General features: G+C 38.5%; 2 protein-coding genes across 5 annotated transcripts in view; both read left to right on the forward strand.

The window, feature by feature from the left end:
* The window catches only part of LOC120320432 (dipeptidyl aminopeptidase-like protein 6), a 410,598-nt gene that overhangs the window by 263,191 nt on the left and 127,993 nt on the right, over positions 1–19,414 (forward strand). The window contains exons 8-10 of one of the 4 annotated variants that reach the window (XM_043206776.1): positions 7,888–8,579; positions 8,640–8,759; positions 8,811–8,949. The exons of 2 other annotated variants lie outside the window; for them this stretch is intronic. In XM_043206776.1, the coding sequence (XP_043062711.1) occupies positions 7,888–8,010 (123 nt within the window). In that variant the 3' untranslated portion in view covers positions 8,011–8,579; positions 8,640–8,759; positions 8,811–8,949. Of the gene's footprint in view, positions 1–7,887; positions 8,760–8,810; positions 8,950–19,414 lie in introns of those variants that run through there. One more of the 4 variants, XM_043206775.1, reaches the window with a different exon arrangement.
* On the forward strand, positions 12,157–13,428 carry LOC120320742. Its single transcript, XM_039371277.2, has 2 exons — positions 12,157–13,011; positions 13,067–13,428. The coding sequence occupies exon 1, from the start codon at positions 12,157–12,159 to the stop codon at positions 13,009–13,011; it is 855 nt and encodes a 284-aa protein (XP_039227211.1). The 3' UTR covers positions 13,067–13,428.

Below are 19,414 nucleotides of genomic sequence, written 5' to 3' on the forward strand. Positions count from 1 at the left end.
TTAAAATTGTGGAAGTCAGTGCGTGTAAACTTTCTTTCTCACTGAGTCGAATTTCTCTTCTGAGCTGCGCATTAGCTTTTTTAAATTGTATTAAGTTTTTTTGACTCATATCTCTATTAATGAATCTCCTGGCTCGGTTTTTGTTTAATTTCAACTTACTTAATTTTTTGTTCCACCATGGCACATTGTGTTGAGTTTTTGGTGGTTGAGATTGGGGAATACTACTGTAAGCGCTAGTTAGTATGATTTTATTTATTTTACTATGTTCTATGTTTGTGTTGGTTAAAACCGGGATTTTGCTATTAAGACAGTTTGCTAGGCTTGCTATAAATCTTCTTGTGTAGTTAAATATCTGTTTTTCTTTGGTAAAAACGGTTGATTATTATTGGGCAATGGTCACTACCCTGGGGTGAGTCCATGACTTTGAATTTACAGTGGATTTTGAGTCTTGGTCAACATAAGGCTATATCGATGTGGGTGTAGGAGCTGGGTGTGGAAAAATGGGTTGGTTGGCCATTGCTTAAAATGATGCAGTTGTTTTTAAGAATGTAATCTCCGAGAATCCGACCCCTGCGATTGCTCTTGGGAGAACCCCAGAGAGTATTCCAACCATTAAAGTCACCAATGATCAGCGAAGGTGTTGATGACTGAGGTAGTGTGTTTTCTAAATCTAAATTTTTTTGAAGGTGGAACATACGCAGAAAAGATGTTAAATTTTTGTTTGGAGTAAATTTCTAACGCGATGGCATCGAAAGTATAGTCTACTGGAAGTGGTTTATGTTGAAGAGATTTGTGGATTAGCAAGGCGACTCCACCTTTTGCTATGATTGACGTAGTATTGTAGATTATGTAATTTACAGAGATGGGGGAATTGTTGGGAGAGAGTTATGTGTGTTTCCTGAAGGAAAATAACTTTGGGTTTGTGTAGTTTTATAAGAATTAAGAGTTCATTTTAATTGTTTGTGTAGCCGTTAATGTTCCATTGTAATACTTTAAGGGCCATATTTATATCTAGTTTTTGTGCTTATTTGGATTTTTCGATTAGTTTTAAGTTAAATCTGTAATATTTTTAAGCTTTGATCTTGATATTATTGTGCCTCTTGGTTTTTCTCTATTAATTTATTTTAGTTCTGTTTCTTATATTTCTAGGGAGTATATCTACTTTACTGTTTGTCCTATCCTTAATGTTACTTTCCTCGATAGAGGATGAGCCCGATACTCGTAGGAGTATATTATACCCTTTGAATAGTTCAGAGTTCGGTGCTCTGAGACTCCTACGGGTATGTGCAGAATGGTTGTAAGTTTAAGGAGTTTTAGAGCTTGTGTAATATCTTTTGTTTGTAGGAGAAGGTTTCCGTCGCGTAGTCTCTTACAACTAACGACTGCACTTTCGGCCATGGGGTCATTACATTTGAGACTCCTGCGAAAGTTGTTCCAACGCTTGTTGGTGAAGGCTTTTCCTTCCAAATGTCTGGTGGAGGACGCATTTCGGTTGGGTTTTAAGCTTCTTAAATTTGTTGTAAGCTTATAATGACTAGTGCCCTAACTGATAAGCGCGATCTATTTATAAAAAATATTTTGTTTGTCACTTAAGCTTGACTCGCGAAGAAGTTTGATTTGGGAGAGATGTACGACTGATCGCATCGGCTGCCAAACGTAAACTGTTTCTTTTATTATAATCGCCTTATCTTCATTATTTTCCACGTCTTGTAAAAATATTTTATTAAAAAGAAATTTGTTAGTAAAATTATTTTTTAAAGGTAATTGAATATGATAAAGATCTTCTAAAGTGCAATGAATTCCTACCGTTATGTTTGGTTGTAGATATTCTCTTAATATTGTTATTAAATTTTCTGCCGTATCATATTCGATTTTATGTCGTGTCTTATCAAAAACTTTCAATGACTCATGTATTGTATACCGCTCCGTTGTTAATAACAGTTGTTGTTGAAACTGATTTAACGGTTAACGGTCTCTTGTATTACATTTTCGAAACTACTTTCAGCGGAACGCTGTGTATTTTGATCTGAGATTGATTGTTTTATATCACTGTTTGTAATATTATTTATTTTTATTTGAGATAATGCATCAGCATCGACATTTGTTGTTCCGGGCTTATATATTATTTTTGGGGTGAAACTTTCTGTGAAAGAATACCATCTTCTTATTTCTACGTTTGGGTTTTTATCCGAGATTGTAAAAGATAAAGATTGATGGTCAGTTTGTATTTCTATACCGATTACTCCATATAAATAATTTCTGAGATTTTTAAGAGCCCAAACTATGGCTAACAATCCTTTTTTATTTGTGGCGTAAAGTTGTTCGGTTTTATTTAAAGTTTTGAATATATAAGTAATTGGTTTATTACCTTGTGATAATACCGCTCTGATAGCTACATCTGATGCGTCTGTTGTCAATGTGAATTTTTTTTATAATTTGGTTGGACTAATTCCATTTGTGCTGGCAAATTATCTTTAAGTTCCTTAAAAGCTTTTACAGCTGGATCATCTAACTGTATGGCAATTTTTGTATACATTATCCTGGAAATTTTACCATTATCTCCTACTAAGTATTTGGTTAAGGGTTTGGCAGATTTTGCATAGTTTCGGACTAATTTTCGGTGATATCCCGTGAGGCCTAGGAAACTTCGAAGCTCTCTAATGTTTTGTGGAATCGGATACTTCATAATTGTGGAAAGTTTTTCAGGATCTGTTTTAATTACATTGTGAGAAACAATATAACCAAGAAATGCTGTTTCTAATTTAAAGAATTTAGATTTTTCAAGATAAATTTGCATATTTGCTTGTTGTAGAATATTAGTTTGTTAACCCAAATGGCATTCGTAGGAATTCAAATTTCCCATTATTAATTGAAAAAGCTGTTGTTTCTATATCTGACTCTTTCATTAAAATTTGGTTGGAATACTGATTCCAAATCAATTGTTCAGAAATATTTCGACTTTCCTAAGTTGGATAATATTACAGACGGGTCTTGCATCGGGTCTGGCGTCCGGTATTGTGCTTTCGTTTATGTCCATTATGTCCAAGCGCATAAAAAAAGACACTACACTTCTGGGAACCCATTTCTGATAGACTCATGACAGCCACATACAGATGTAGAGCTAGACATATAAACATCATACAATGTTATGCCCCGACGGAAGACGCCAAAGATGACACCAAGGACGACTTCTACACTGCCCTCACAGCAACCCTCAGCCATACGAAGGAAGGTGACATTAACATCCTCATGGGTGACTTTAATGCGTAAGTAGGCCCCAACAACATCGGTCTAAGATCTGTCATGGGCCAACATGGAACTGGGACTCGCAATGACAATGGAGAGAGATTAGTGGAACTCTGCCAGCTATTCCAACTGGTCATCGGCGGCACAATATTCCCACACAAAGATGTCCACAAATACTCCTGGACATCTCCTAGTGGTAACACGCGCAACCAGATCGACCACATTTGCATTAGCAGGAAATGGAGACACTCACTACTGGACGTACGGAACAAAAGGGGAGCATCTATAGACAGTGATCATGAGTTGGTCAAATGCCTGATAATCATATGTGGGATATTCTGGCCAAACGGAATAGCCAAGACAGAGCTATGGCGCGTTACGAGCGAGCCCCCGATACACACCCAAAAAAGGAAGATGAAATGGATGTGGATAGGGCACGCTCTCAGGAGAAACCTTAGTAGCATAGTAAGGATGGCACTGGACTGGAACCCCCAAGGAAGCAGGAGGGCGGAAGGCCAAGAGCAACATGGAGAAGAACCGCTCAACAAGAACTTGCCCAAATATACATCACATGGGAAAATGCTAAACAGACAGCACAAAACAGAGTTAGATGGAAGGCTCTCGTAGAAGCCCTAAGTTCCCGACAGGAATAAGAAGGAAATAAAAAAAAAATAAGACTGGTGAATTATAATTTGTTCCTTCATCATTCTATCGATTTCATTATTAACGAAATCGGAGACTGACATAGCACAGGGATATTGTTTGCTATAAATTGCTCTGTCATTGTCAGTAGTTATTTCTCCTCGAATTTTGGTTCGAAAAAGAATTTGCATATTTATTTCAGAATGCTCCTTTTCAATTTTATTCATAATTTTATTTTCGAAATCTTTTATTTGATTTGAAATTAATGTTAAGTCATGAGTTCTTTGTCGGAAAATTTTACGACGGCGTGTTTAGGATTTTTTGATCCCAAACGATTTATTTGACGGAATTAACATCGTCGGCGTGTTGAGGATTTTTTGATCCTAAACGAATCTAGCTTAATTTGACGGAATTAACATTGTTGGCATGTTTAGGATTTTTCGATCCCAAACTGTTATATTCTTTATGACACGGATAAATCAACGCTGGCGTTCTCAGGATTTATAAACATCCAATTTGTTTGGCGGATATTTCTAAGCCGGCGTGCTCGAGATTATTAGATCTCAAGCTATTAATACTTCTTTCAGTCATAACCGATTTACTTTCATTTCATTTCATTCATTTTTTTATAATATACTCTTTCAATGCCGTGGCCCCTGTGTCGATTTATATTTTTAATTCTCTTTTTGTTATTCTGTCCACCCCTATTACATGAGGCATTCCTCTGTTGGGCGCTGATCTATAAAATGGTCCTCGTTAACGTTGTTTACTCTCATGGTTTTTTGAGCTGGTTGGGTAACTGTCCCTGTTATAATTATTGCTTTGATTATAATTATTTATTTGCGAAAAATTATTATAATTCTGCCTGTTATTATTGTACCTGTTATAATTGTTATTTGGACGATTGTAGTTATTATTCGGACGATTGTAGTTATTATTCGGACGATTTTGAACCCTAATAGAGCTTTCAACTTCCATAGGTTCTGTTGGGGGTTGAACTTTGGAATTGTTGTTAAAATTCCAATTGTTGTTTTGTCCAAAGTTACCGTTTTGTGACCAATTATTATTCATTCTATTTGAAGTATTATTATTCTGTCTAGACTTTACTGGGTTAAATCTGAGGTTGTTTCCCTGATATTTATTTTCATTTCTATACCCATAAAACCTATTTGCGAATTGGGCTGTTAGATTCTAATTCCTGGCACTTTGCCAAAGCGTTCGGCAAGTACGGTGGGTAAAGAGAAAATAGAGTTTCTGAGATTGAACCATTCAATCCAGAAATGAAAATTCGAACTGCGTTGCTCCTAATTGTTTTATTTCTTTCTGTCTTTTCCATAATGGTTTTGTTTATAAGTAATGTCATTTTTAATTCTGTTCATACGTCCCTGTCTAAGGATGTTTAATTCTGATTCGAGAATATGGATTGGTCTTTTATCGTTGTAAATAAAATCCAATCTAGAAAGAATTGCTTGAAAATTTAGAACGGTACTATGGTTGGTTAGAGCATCATGTGCTGCTCCCATGATTTTATTTCGTAGAATTGTTAAAGCGATAAAACATTCCTCGCTTCGAATTTTATAAAGACTCATGGCGGTTTCTGCCTCTTCTCTCCAGCCTACATATTGGGTTATTTCACCAGTGAACTTTGGTTAAGAATTAACTACTTCTAGAGTAGTTTCGCATTGTACATTTGGGTCAATTGTTTGGAGTTTATAATCTTCAACTTCATTTATGTTAGCAGTTAACTGTCCCTCTATCCCTTCAATTTTCCTGGTAACATAACCTAATTGTACACTTATTATTCGGTTAATTAATTCCATAGTCAGATTGCTGGCGCTAGAAAACCTGCCCTCAGAAAATGTTGGTGCTGAACCTCCGGTTGCCATTTTTAAATTTAAATTCTCAAAACCTTGTAATGTTTTCTGTATCTTGGTCTTATTTTATTAATTTAAAGTCTTAATATTTTATATAATATATATTTGTATATAATATATAAATATATTTATATATACTTCTGCTCACAATACTTTCTGTTGCTTCTGTTGATATTTGATTCAGCACGAGTTCTAGATTAATTTGTTTTTGTTAATCTTTTTCTGAACTTTGTATGTGTACTGATTAAGTGTTGTCGGTATTAGTCCACGATTTTTTACTTAATTTGTAATCGTTAAATTTTATTATTCTGAACTTTTTGTATCACCGATTGTTAACGACGCGAGTTCAAGATTTTTATTTAACTTTTTATCATTAAACTTTTCACTTCCGAACTTTTAGTTGCATCGATTGGGTGGTTGGCAGCGCGAGCTCATGTTAATTATTTTACTTGTTATCGTTAAATTTCTAAAAACTAAACTATTAAATGCACTGCCCCACGTTGGGCGCCAATTATATTTTATACTGCGGTGATTTTTAAAAAAAATATATAATTTTTATTTTGTATTCATCATATGACCGAGTTTTATCTTTTATATATTTTTAAGTTTAATCTTTAGATCGGTATCCGATCTTTCTCCGATTCCAAATAGGACTGCCAGCTTAAGAATAATTCTTTTCCCCCAAACCTCGGCCAGTAGTTTTTCTTAAAACTTCTAAAACTTTGATCTGTGTTTAAATTAAAAGCTTGGTGATGAAATTGCTTCACTGCATTGTAAAATTCAAATTTGTTGACCAATGCAGATTGCAGATTGAAGCGCAATAAGTTTTTGGTCACCTAGAGGAGGCTGTGTTTACGTTACGATAGTTTGTTTATCTAAGTAGACAAGCTGTGGACCGGCAGTGGCTTGCATCTCACGACTTGGTGGAAGATTTGAATTTGGCCGGCGAAGTGCAACTTTGAGAACAAAGGAAAACCAATCGTTCAGATTGGATTTCGAAAAATTGTTTATAATTTGGCAAGGGCACCTGAATCAAGGGTTGGATAACTTGCACACTCCAAAGACATAGACGCAGTGCAAGTTTGTGGAATCATGTTGCCGCGCCCACTCTAACGCCCTCAAACCGCCCAAAACTGCCACGCCCACACTTTTGAAAATTGTTTTGATGTTTTTCATTTTTTTATTAGTATTGTAAATTTCTATCGATCTCCATAACAACTTTTTGCCACGCCCACAAATCCCCCAAAACTGTTACGCCTCAAAATGTTTTGGTTTTTTTTTTTGGTTATGCTGTTAAAAATCTATTTATTTGCAAAATACTTTTTTTCCACGCCCACAAAATTCACAAAGCTCCCACGCGCACACTTTTGAAAAACGTTTTGATATTTTTTTCACATTTTTGTTAGTCTTGTAAATTTCTCTCGATTTGCCAAAAAACTTTTTTATCACGCCCACTCTAACGCCCACAAGCCGCCAAAAAATGTCAGTGTTGAAATTTCTCCGTCGCACTTCCACTAGCTAAGTAACGGGTATCAGATAGTTGGGGGAACTCGACTATAGCGTTCTCTCTTGTTTATACTGCAATTAAATAATTGTATAACTCTTGTTTTCCGATGTACTATCCGTCCATCTCTAACTAACCTCCTTGGTTTAATAAGGAGTTGAAACATCTAAGATATGTTAAGTCCAGACTTTATACAAAATTATACAAACTTTATACAAAATTATAGATCAGGCAAAAGTCGATATATTTGCCAAGTTTTTTCAAACCACACATTCTACGTTACCTCATTCCGAACAGCCTCACTCTTACGCGGTATCAAAGTCGAATTTGATATTTTGTCCCACTCTAAACGAAAGCTCTCTGCTTTATGATCTTTAGCGAGTTCAGCCTGTCTATTCGCCAGGTCCCGATGGTATTCCTGGCTATGTGCCAGGAAATTGTCTGCTATCCCTAAGCTTTTTGAAAACGTTATCACTCCTCATCTGCAGCACCTTTGTAGGTCAATTATATCACCATGTCAGCCTGGGTTCATGAAACGTAGATCAACAACTACTAATCATCGTAGAACAATAACTACTAACAGATGTTCTCTTACTTTCCACCTGATTGCCTGGTACATAGCTTACCTTGGCGAACTCCATATTTTCCAGCGTCCTGCATCGCTGGTCCAGAAGTACTTGGGCGATGAAGCATCCAGCAATTTGCTCCGTTGATCCTTTTCCAGAGTGCGAATATGATCATTAAACTTATCCGACAGTTCACGAAGCAAAACGGAACCACTCTGCACTGCTCAAGAATCTCAGTAATGTGTGCATAATAAAACAAGCAACGATTAGCAAATTTGTTTTGTTATAAATCCATAGCTATATCCAAAGCAGTGGAAGCCCAAGAGAGGCAACGACGTAGATGTTGGCATGTTCCAAAAAAATATTTTTGTATATCATAATCTTCAAATTTGGCTGAGGAGCATCAGAATGAACAAGGCAACGGGAGCTCAGGAGTGCCACAGTTGCCTGTAATGTATCGACGCTGAAAATGACGCGTAGACTGGTCATGGTTTCGCATAATAGAGAATGTACGACTTAATGCTTCAGGCACGGGAAAAGGACACAGGGCTTCCAACTGTAAGGGACCTGATCGCTCGGATTGCTGTGTACGGTGTAACGGTCGAGTGCACAAGACGCGGTGCTGTGATGTACTGCCAAGATGCCTGATATGTTGTTATATATGCAGCGATCTGGATAGAATCCACCCTACGGATGGGGTCTACCAAGCCAGTATCATAAAATGAGCTTTGTCCCGGATCGAACATGGTAATCGATAGTTAGTATTTTTATTTATCTTTGCATTGTGAACTAGTTCGAATATGTTAGGATTATTAGCCAAAATGTGTGCGGGGACACTGATTGTCGCCATCGCAAGTTTTCAATAAGTCGAGAAAGCTTAGGAATGGAAAATGCATTATCGCGCGAAAGTTTTGAGGACACACTGCGGTGAGCTAGAAATAAGTTAATTCCAACTCTTATAACCCTTAATCCTAACAGAATAAAACGAGCCTACCGAGCCTACTGCCACGGATTAAGTCTGCCCTTTCTTTTGGGATTCATGGTGGAGTAACCGTTTAAAGGCAACTCCGTTCGCGCGACGATATCTTTAATTCGCAGTCCGAGGGCGACTGCAAGGGCAACTTGCGCTTAGACTTACGGCTTAGACGGCCAGCTAGAGAGTTGCCAGGAGCCAGCAGGAGGAGCGCAGCCAACGCTACTTGCTGGAAATGGAATCGCGGTCAACTACAGAGTCGTCGCAGCCAGCGACAGAGGAGTTGCAGCCAGCGACAGAATCGTCGCAGCCAGCGACAGAGGGCCGCCAGCGTCGAACGACGGTACAACCGGGTCGCAGCCAGCGACGAGGAGACGCACAGAAGCGTCATTTGCGGAGACCGCAGCCAGAGCACTATGGGGAATTCGACCTGTTTTTTTGGCATAAATTAATATCTCGCAAACTATTTGAGATACGATGATCATTTTTTTTACTAGTCTTATACACACCTTTTAAATTATTTTGAAAAAGTGGGTGACCACCCCCAACCCCCTCCCACTTACAAAAAAAAAAATTTTTTTTTTTAATCAATATATTCTTCAGCATCTATTTCAATGTTAAATAATAAGTCATTTTCATATTCCTCTCCAATATGAGGATCATCCAAACATTCGTCTGCATGTTCAAACTCGCACGACAACAATTCAATGACTTCTCGCGGAAGAGGAAGTCGCCTATGTTTTTTAGTGCGCCTGCCTAAATTTATTGATGATATTATGGGGTCCGAAGTTTCCAATCCTCTGTGAAACACATCTGTAAAGTTGGAAATTCGACTGTGCTTTCTGGCATGATGAAGTCTGTCGGACTTGTACATTTTATTTCTGGCTTCTGCAGCCTCTTCGCCAAAATAGCCGTCTGGAAGAACTGTGTTTTCAAGAATCTGTATTGAGTGAACCAGAATCTTGTGAACGGTCGCAGTCATTGGAAGCCAGGGAAGCCGATCAATAATTAGTTCTCTGGTCTTATGGCACAGTTGTTCGTACTTATTCAGGTCTATTGGCAATTGACAAGACAGGTAAGTTCAAGCTAAGACTGCCTTCCGTCCATGCCGAGTATTTTGCTACAAATTTATCCAGCTTTCTATAGCACATTTTCCATTTCTTCAACAAATTTACATGAAACATGCGCGCTTTCTCCCATACGTGACTTTTATTCATTTCCAAAATGCATTCGTCGATATGCAAACAAATAAATTTGAATATAGCATTCAGTTTTTCACGAGCTACCCATTGGGTGCGCCACACTTCTAAGAGGGCCGCATTGCCAATTGAGAGGTTGCTACCTAAAAATTTAATTTTCGCGAAAAGTCGCAAATATTCGCAAATGAAACCAATATGTTTTAAATACAGAATTAATCACTCTACAACATCGACTAACACACTTACTAAACAAATTTCAACAATTTTTTGAAACTCTATTCAAAGTTGAAGTTTTATTTTAAAAGTTGGACAAATTGTACACAAATTGTTAAGTTTACACGAACACAATAAGCAACATATTAGTAAAAACACATAGTACACACCTGAAGGTTGAGTATTCATTTCAAATTTGACGGGTTTAGGCCTTGTGGTTCAAGAAATATTAATTTTAGTAAGCACTAAAAAAAGAAGCTCGCAGATGGCATGTGCTTTTTGTTTACAACAGCTGACTTTACAGCTGTTAATTATAACAGTGGACTGTTAATTTAAAATTTGCGTTACAGATTATAAATCTTTGATCAATTCTTAATATGTTAAAAAAAAATTTCAAAATTTGAAACACTTTAAAAAACACATTTATGCCAAAAAAACAGGTCAAATTCCCCATAGTGCAGCGGTCACGAGGCGCAAGGAGCAGACAGCGACCACAAGGCGTAGGAGACGCCATTTTGGACGAGTACGCACAGACGCGCACAGACGCCGCCAAAATGGATCTGGGGAAGATCCAGCATTCCACCAGGAAGAGTGCCCGGCTCAACGAAGGCTCTGGCACCCCTACACCGGATCAACAGCCAGCGCGTAGTGGATCGGGAACCCTGCCGTGGGCCACGATAGCGGCCATTGGTACCCCGACCAACACCAGCACTACAGTAGCTTCCCAGATTGGAAGTACTGCCGGCACAGCTGCGAACTCAGCGCCAGAGATGAACCAGTCCCTCACGCTGGATCTCATGGCGAGGATCGCAGCGTTAGAGAAGGAGCTGGAAAGAGCGAGAGTCAACAATTGTTCGCCAAGCGCAACCAACTGCGCTCCAAGCCTAGCTAGCCCAAGCGCAGTTGGCGCCAAAAGTGGAGCGTCGGGGGAGCCGCCATCTTGGAGCGGACCGCCACTACTCACTAATGGAGAGGCATCACAAAACGGGGTCGGGTCGATTCCCTATAACGGTGCCGGTGCAAGCAGCGCGACCTGCACTCTGCCTTCATTTTGGGGTGGACCGCCATTGCTAACGACTAGTAACAATTTTGTGGCGCCACTGTGTGCAACAAGCGCTTGGCAGTCAGCCTACGGATTCCTGCCACCGGGCTTGAGCGTCCATAACGTGTCAACAGCATCGCCACTTGTCGGATCTTACGCCTCGACGATGCCGAATGGAATGCATGGGGCATATGGACCAAGAAAGCTTCCGGACTTGCCTGCATTTGGAGGGCAGCCTGAGGAGTGGCCGATCTTCAGTTGTGTGTTCGTGGAGACGACCCGAGCTTACAAATGCACGGACCTGGAGAACAACCAGAGGTTGTTGAAGGCGCTGAAGGATGAAGCTCGCGAGACAGTGAAGACGCTGCTGATTCATCCCGGAAATAGCGCCGTGATGGAGCAGCTGCGCTTCAGGTTCGGCCGACCGGAGCAGCTCATACGCAACTAGCTCAACAGCGTGCGAGAGATACAGCCGATTTCGGAGCACAAGCTGACAAAGATTATTCCCTTCGCGACCCAAGTGAGCAACATGGCGGCCTTCTTGCGGTCAGCGAAGGCGGAGCAGCACCTCAGAAACCCAACTCTCATGGAGGAGCTTGTGGACAAGCTTCCCACAAGCAAACGAGTGGAGTGGGCCAAGCATGCTGCAACGATCGTGCGCTTTCCCACTGTAGTCCACTGTAGTGGCTACAGGATAACGCAGACGTGGTGTGCACGGTTTTGGACGTCGAGGAAAAGAAGCCGAGACGTCGAGTTCTGCATGCGAGCGTCGACCACTACGAAGGCGAACAGGATGATCGCCATGGAGGTTGTCCGCCTGGAAGGTGGAGCATTGTGAAGAGGCACCGACTCTGCTTCACACGCTTACGAAGCGGGCACGCTATCAGATCCTGCCATATGCAATCTGAGTGCCAGATTAACGGATGCCGGAGGACGCAGCAGCGAGGTGGTTTTAGACGCCACGGAGGGAACCATCAGCCAGCTGTTTTCAGACGCAGCCCGACCAGGATGCCTTCGCGACAAGATGGTCATAGGGACCAAGAAGGAAACCAGCAGCCAGCGGTTTTTACAAACAGCCTGGAGAGAAGTGCTCCGCGTGAAACGGGGCCGCCCACCCAAAGGAACCTTAGCTGCGTTGACACCGAAGGAGGACGCCTACTATTCCGCATACTGCCCGTTACGCTATATGGCGCTGGTCGAAAGGTGGATACATACGCGCTCCTAGACGAAGGATCCTCAGTCACGATGATCGACGACGTGCTGCGAAGAGATCTTGGAGTGCAAGGAGAGCATCGGCAGCTTAACATCCAATGGTTCGGAGGTAGGGCAGCCAGAGAGCCTACCAACGTGGTGAGCCTGCAGATAAGTGGAGTCGGAAAGACCACTCGCCACGTTTATGCCGTTTTAAGCCTAAGTCTGCCGATGCAGACATTAAGTCATCAGGATGTCCAGGAAGTGCAGAGATATGCGCGTCTGCCGATGAAGCCCTACAGCAACGCGGTGCCGAAGTTGCACATAGGTCTGGATCATGGACATCTCGGATTGCCACTTAGAACGAGGCGGTTCTCTAGAGAGGGACCGTACGCGGCCGCAACCGAGCTGGGCTGGGTTGTGTTCGGACCTGTAAGTGGGCAATCGACCATGCCATCACCGAGGTCCTGCCTACTCGCCGTGTCAGTGGACGTCACAATGGAGCAAATGGTGGAGGACTACTTCGACGTGGATTCTTTCCGGATTCGTCCAGTGGAATAAGTCTATTTTATTTTATCGCTCTTGGTATCGATTTATTTTTAAGTATTTTTTTTAGTATCATCGCTATGAAGTGTATATGTGCGATCTCTAGCCTAAGAATTGGCTCATCATTCTTCAACATTTGGTCCTTCGAGCGTGATTTCCACAATATACTTTGCATCGGCGCCATACCAGAAAAGTTCCAGGTCTTCTGTGTGTATATACGGTTGTGCATTTAATTTGCGTGTTTGCCGGTTCCGTTTCGTTTACCCGCCAAATCACCAGCACAACCCGGCTACCATCGTTTAAATACATAGTATATACATACACTTTAACTGCTATCCCATAAGCCTACATATATTCGTACACATACATCCAAATATATATATATATATACACACATATATACATATATTCGTACACATCCATACAAACATATATATACACATATTCATACACACTTATATATAGTGACATATCCATAAGTCCCTAAGACTTAAGCACATGCCTACACACTAATACACATACAACATGTACACCCAAACACACCCACACACCCTACACAACTCTGGATGTACCCAACAGATACCAGATACCTGATAAGTCACCCACTGGTAGACTAACCATCCGTTGTCTAATTTTAACAATCTATGCTTAAGCCCTCGCATCATCGTTGCGTTCCCACGTTCAAAGCTCGGACTCGCAATCCCGAAAAAACAGAAGTATTAGATTTCAATAAACAAAATTATAAGAATCTAAGAGCACTTGTATCCAAGAGCGAATGCACTTGAATCCAAGAGAAATGCAAAGACTATTAAAGTCAGCAACTCCAAAGCTTTCTGTCTTTTTATTTTTTTTTACATATGAGTATTGCTATTATTTAATTGGCGCAGTCGGTAGGATCTGGGTAGGATCTTTAGGTTGGTAGTTGATTACAGGAATCTAAACGAGATAACTGTTAATGACAAATTCCCCATTCCTCGAATGGATTAGATATTGGATAAATTGGGTAGATGCCAATATTTTACCACCATTGATCTAGCTAAGGGTTTTAACCAAATCCAGATGGACGAAAATTCTATTGCAAAAACAGCTTTTTTAACTAAGCATGGGCATTAAGAATATACACGTATGCCTTTTGACCTAAAGAATGATCCAGCTACTTTTCAGAGATGTATGAATAATCTTTTGGAAGATTTGATCTACAAAGATAGTTTAGTCCATTTGGACGATATTATTGTTTACTCCACTTCATTGGAGGAACATATTTTATCTCTAAAGAAAGTCTTTGAGAAACTGAGAGACGAAAACTTGAAGTTGCAGCTAGACAAATGTGAATTCATGAAAAAAGAAACTGAATTCCTGGGACATATTGTCACAACAAATGGCATTAAACCAAACCCAAACAAAACTAATGCAATCACAAAGACACCTAAACAGATAAAATCATTTTTAGGATTATGTGGGTTCTATCGCAAATTCATTCCTAACTTTGCCAAGATAGTTAAACCCATGACCCTCAAACTAAAGAAAGGTGCTGTAATAGATATTAAATGTGAAGACTACATCGAATCATTTGAAAGACTAAAGGTTTTGATAAGTTCAGATCCGATATTAATCTACCCCGATTTTTCGAAGCCTTTTTCTCTAACAACTGACGCGAGTAATGTAGATATTGGTGTAAGTGCTCTCACAGAACCATAAGCCCGTTTGTTATGCCAGCAGAACGCTGAACGAACACGAAATCAACTACGCTACCATTGAAAAAGAATTGTTAGCTATAGTTTGGGCGACAAAATATTTCAGGTCATACTTATTCGGCAGGCCATTTGAAATAATGAGTGATCACAAGCCATTGGTATGGCTGAATAATATCAAAGAGCCGAACATGAAATTACAAAGGTGGAAAATCAAACTTAATGAATTCGATTGTAAAATAAAATATCTTCCAGGCAAAGAAAACTATGTCGCGGATGCTCTTTCCCGCACAAAGATAGTAGAAGTCATGGTTGGCGAAGTCGCAAACACCGCAGACGCAACTATACATAGTGCTTATGAAGATAATTTAAATTATATATCCATAACGGAGAGACCAATCATTTTCTTTTCTAGACAAATAGAGATAGAAAAAGGCGACAGTGACACAACAAGTGTAAGCCACTTCTTTCAAAAACTAAAGATTAAAATAATCTATAAAGAAATGACACTTGAACTCGCCAAAACACTCATTAAGGAATATGTGTGCACCAAGAAAAGCGCAATTTACTTCCCTAATGATGAGGATTTTCTGATCTTGCAGAGGGCATTTACCGAAATCATAAGCCCTAACAATTTCACAAAACTATTGAGATGTACCACGAAGCTAATTGATATACTAACTTATGCGGAATTTAAGGATTTAATCCTAAAGAGAGATAAGGAAGTTTTACACCCAGGTATAGAAAAAACCATTAATTATTACCCAGATAGTCAAAAGCTAATTCAAAATCTTATTAATGAATGTGAAATCTGTAATCTAGAAAAAACAGAACATCGAGACACTAAATTGACATTTGAAAAAACACCAGAAATATTTAACACAAGGGAAAAATACGTGATAGATTTTTATCTCACGGGTAACCAGATCTTCTTATCTTGTATTGATATTTATTCAAAATTTGCCTCACTAGTTGAAGTAAAAAGTAGAGATTGGCTAGAAGCAAAAAGAGACTAAAATATTCAATGATATGGGAAAGCCACAAGAAATTAAAGCAGACAAAGATTCAGATTTTATGTGCATAGCTTTGCAAAATTGGTTAAGATTCGAAGGCGTACAAATTTCTGTAACAACCAGCAAAAATGGTGTTTCCGATATAGAAAGATTTCACAAGACCGTAAACGAAAAGCTAAGAATCATCGGTAGTGAACAAAATATCGAAGATAGGTTTACAAGGTTCGAAACAATCTTATAAACAAATGCAGCAACATCGAAGTAAACCCAATAAGTGCGAAAAATGGATACCTTATATTCCAAACCGGAACGATGGAAATTCCAACCAGCTTCGAATACCACTATTTGAGCATAAACATAACAAAGACAATGCTTATGTTCGAAAATCTAGTAACTGAAGCAATGACTATCCCAATGTACCTCAGATACAATATTTAGTCGATAAACTAAAACAGGAAATAAGTGGATTAAGAATTATTAACAGAAGCAAAAGAGGTCTCTTGAACGTAGTAGGGAAGGCATATAAATACTTATTTGGTACATTAGATGAAGACGACAGGGAGGAGTTAGATGAAAAAATTAATAACATGTCAGAAGACTCCGTAAAAACCCATGATCTAAACATGGTTATCGACATAATCAACAGCGGTATAGACATAATTAATAGGCTCAAGGTGGAAAAAGAACAGAACCAACAACAGAACAACAATTGCGATACTAATATTCAACCTACAGCAGTTTACAAAATACATAGAAGACCTCGAGTTAGGTATGCAATTAACCAGATTAGGGATCTTTAACCCAAAATTACTAAAACATGATTATTTGAAACACGTAAATTCGGAGAAAATGCTAAAGATAAAAACATCAACTCGGCTCAAGACAGACACGAACGAAATTTTGGTTATATCCCACGTTCCTAGCGAGGTTACTAAAGTTCCGATATTTCAAATAGTTCCATACCCAGATGAACATAACTATATTCTAACCGAGCAAGTATTCGATAAGTTTTATGTATTCAATAACCAAGTATTTCATAAAGATACAGAAAAATTAATATTCGACAAATGTATTGTTGGACTTATTAAACAAGAGCAAACTTAATTCAAATACATTAAAACCCAAAGAAATTTCCAAATAAATTATATAAAACCAAATATACTTTTAATATGGAATATTCCTGAAACAGTTGTCAATCAAGATTGTACAAACAACAAAATATTAATATCAGGAAACAACATCATTAAAATTAAAAATTGTACCATGCAAATAGATGAATTCCTAATTTCTAATAATGTAGCAGATTTTACACAAACGATTTATATCACCAACAATGTTACACGCTTAGAACCAATAAATCACTTAGAAACAAAAGAAATGATAAAATTGCATGTAAAACACTACAACTTTTTCCAAATTATATGCATTACAACTTTTGTCATCATGATAATTAGTTTGACTCTGTATTTAGCATATAAGTTTAAAAATATACCTAAGAAAATTATTGTCAAATACTGTAAACAAAAATAAGAACATCCGCACCATGAAACTAATGTCAAGGAAAATATTCAACCAGAAAATAATGTTATGATATATCCAAATTTAACGACCTGAGGACAGGCCAAATTCAATGATTGGGGGAGTGACATATCCATAAGTCCCTAAGACTTAAGCACATGCCTACACACTAATACACATACAACATGTACACCCAAACACACCCACACACCCTACACAACTCTGGATGTACCCAACAGATACCAGATACCTGATAAGTCACCCACTGGTAGACTAACCATCCGTTGTCTAATTTAAACAATCTATGCTTAAGCCCTCGCATCATCGTTGCGTTCCCACGTTCAAAGCTCGGACTCGCAATCCCGAAAAAAAAGAAGAATTAGATGTCAATAAACAAAATTATAAGAATCTAAGAGCACTTGTATCCAAGAACGAATGCACTTGAATCCAAGAGAAATGCAAAGACTATTAAAGTCAGCAACCACCCCAAAGCTTTCTCTCTTCATTTGATCAGAACCCTAAAGTCTAAAGTCCATATTAGAAAAGCTCGAAACCGCGGCTTGAACTTCAATCAAATCAGAGTAATTATCAGAGTTCAGTTTGAGACCTAATTATAATCGGTCAAGAACATCAACTAAAAATATTGTAATCATTCAGTAAAATAAAATTATATTTTTTTTTACATATGAGTATTGCTATTATCTAATTATATATATATAGTGACATATTCACTCTTCATATAAAAAAGCTATAGCCGATATTTTGGAAAGCTTCACTCTTCAAAAGCCCTAAAAATAACATTCTCCCAAGACACCAACCGCTTAACGGTAACGAGCCTAATGATCCGGTAAGCTTGACATATAAGGCTAAACGGTTTGCTGCGCCGAAAGAACACATTTGTAAATTAGTTCATAACTGACCTCTGGTGAAAACTTATCAATAATTATAAAAGGAACATATATTTCTTTTCATTAAATCAAACACCCAAAAAGTTTATTTGCGCAGTCGGTAGGATACTGAAAAAAAGTCCTAGCAAGCTCGTTATCCTTTGACAATCTAGTGAAAAGAGGTAACTTGTACGACCAAGTAACCTTTTCTGATTCTACCAGCAAATTGGCCGCAACAAAGTGATTTCGGTTCGTTTAAATTGACTAAAATCGGTATCTGCACAAGAACCTGTGCGATCGGAGTTAATTTAAAGACCTAATCTGTGAACAAGAACAGAAACTAACCTATAAATAAAACTAAAAAAATGGCGTTAACAGCGGAAAATCTGTCTAAATTACTTCGGCAATTACGCCAAGTACCGCAATTCTCTGGAGACCCATCAAATCTCAGCTCGTTCATCAAACGTATCGAATACCTGTTGAACTTATACAACGGATTCTGAACACACTTACTTCTTGACCGCCAACACCCGAAACTACTATCAGGCCCCCCAACAACCAAGAGTGCCAAATAAGCGTGTTAGAGAAAGCAGCGAACAATCGCGTATGCAGACAAATGAAAGTTTTCACCAGTACGAATTAGATTACGTTAACGAAACTGAACACTACATTAATAACGACGAACAGTTCCACAAAGATCAATTACAGAATACTCAGAGAGAAATGTTTACAGATAAGCAATATCAACAAGCTGAACATTTTCCAATACCAGCCTGGGATTCCACCAATACATAGATCATGTTTAATAACCACAGATATAAATGCATAGTTGATACTGGCTCTTCAATAAACATGATGAGCTCAAACTTTTTCAACCTTCAAGTTAAAGATAAGCAAATAACTGTCCGAAGTATGATAGGCTATTTTAAATTAAATAAATATGTAGACCTTCCAGCCAACGGTCTTTTTCAACAAACACAAATATTCTATATTTATTCATTTTCACCTTATTATGACATTCTATTAGAAAAAAAAAATACTAATGGAGAATAACTACTCTCGGAGGGAAACAATAATTAACGAAAGAACATTCATTCACAAAGAAATAGATCCATGTGATGGGGACTCTTCAAAAAACTTTTATGCACTCTTACAAGAAAACAACTTTACATCAGAAATAAACTATGCCATGGACAACAACATAGACTCAGAACACACATACAGACTAAACAATTTAAATAGTGAGGAAAAATACACACTTATACATTTATTAAAAATGACATTCAATATTGCAAAAATGAAAACCTTA

The sequence above is a fragment of the Drosophila yakuba genome, chromosome 2L, assembly GCF_016746365.2.
Source record: "Drosophila yakuba strain Tai18E2 chromosome 2L, Prin_Dyak_Tai18E2_2.1, whole genome shotgun sequence".
Classification (NCBI taxonomy): domain Eukaryota; kingdom Metazoa; phylum Arthropoda; class Insecta; order Diptera; family Drosophilidae; genus Drosophila; species Drosophila yakuba.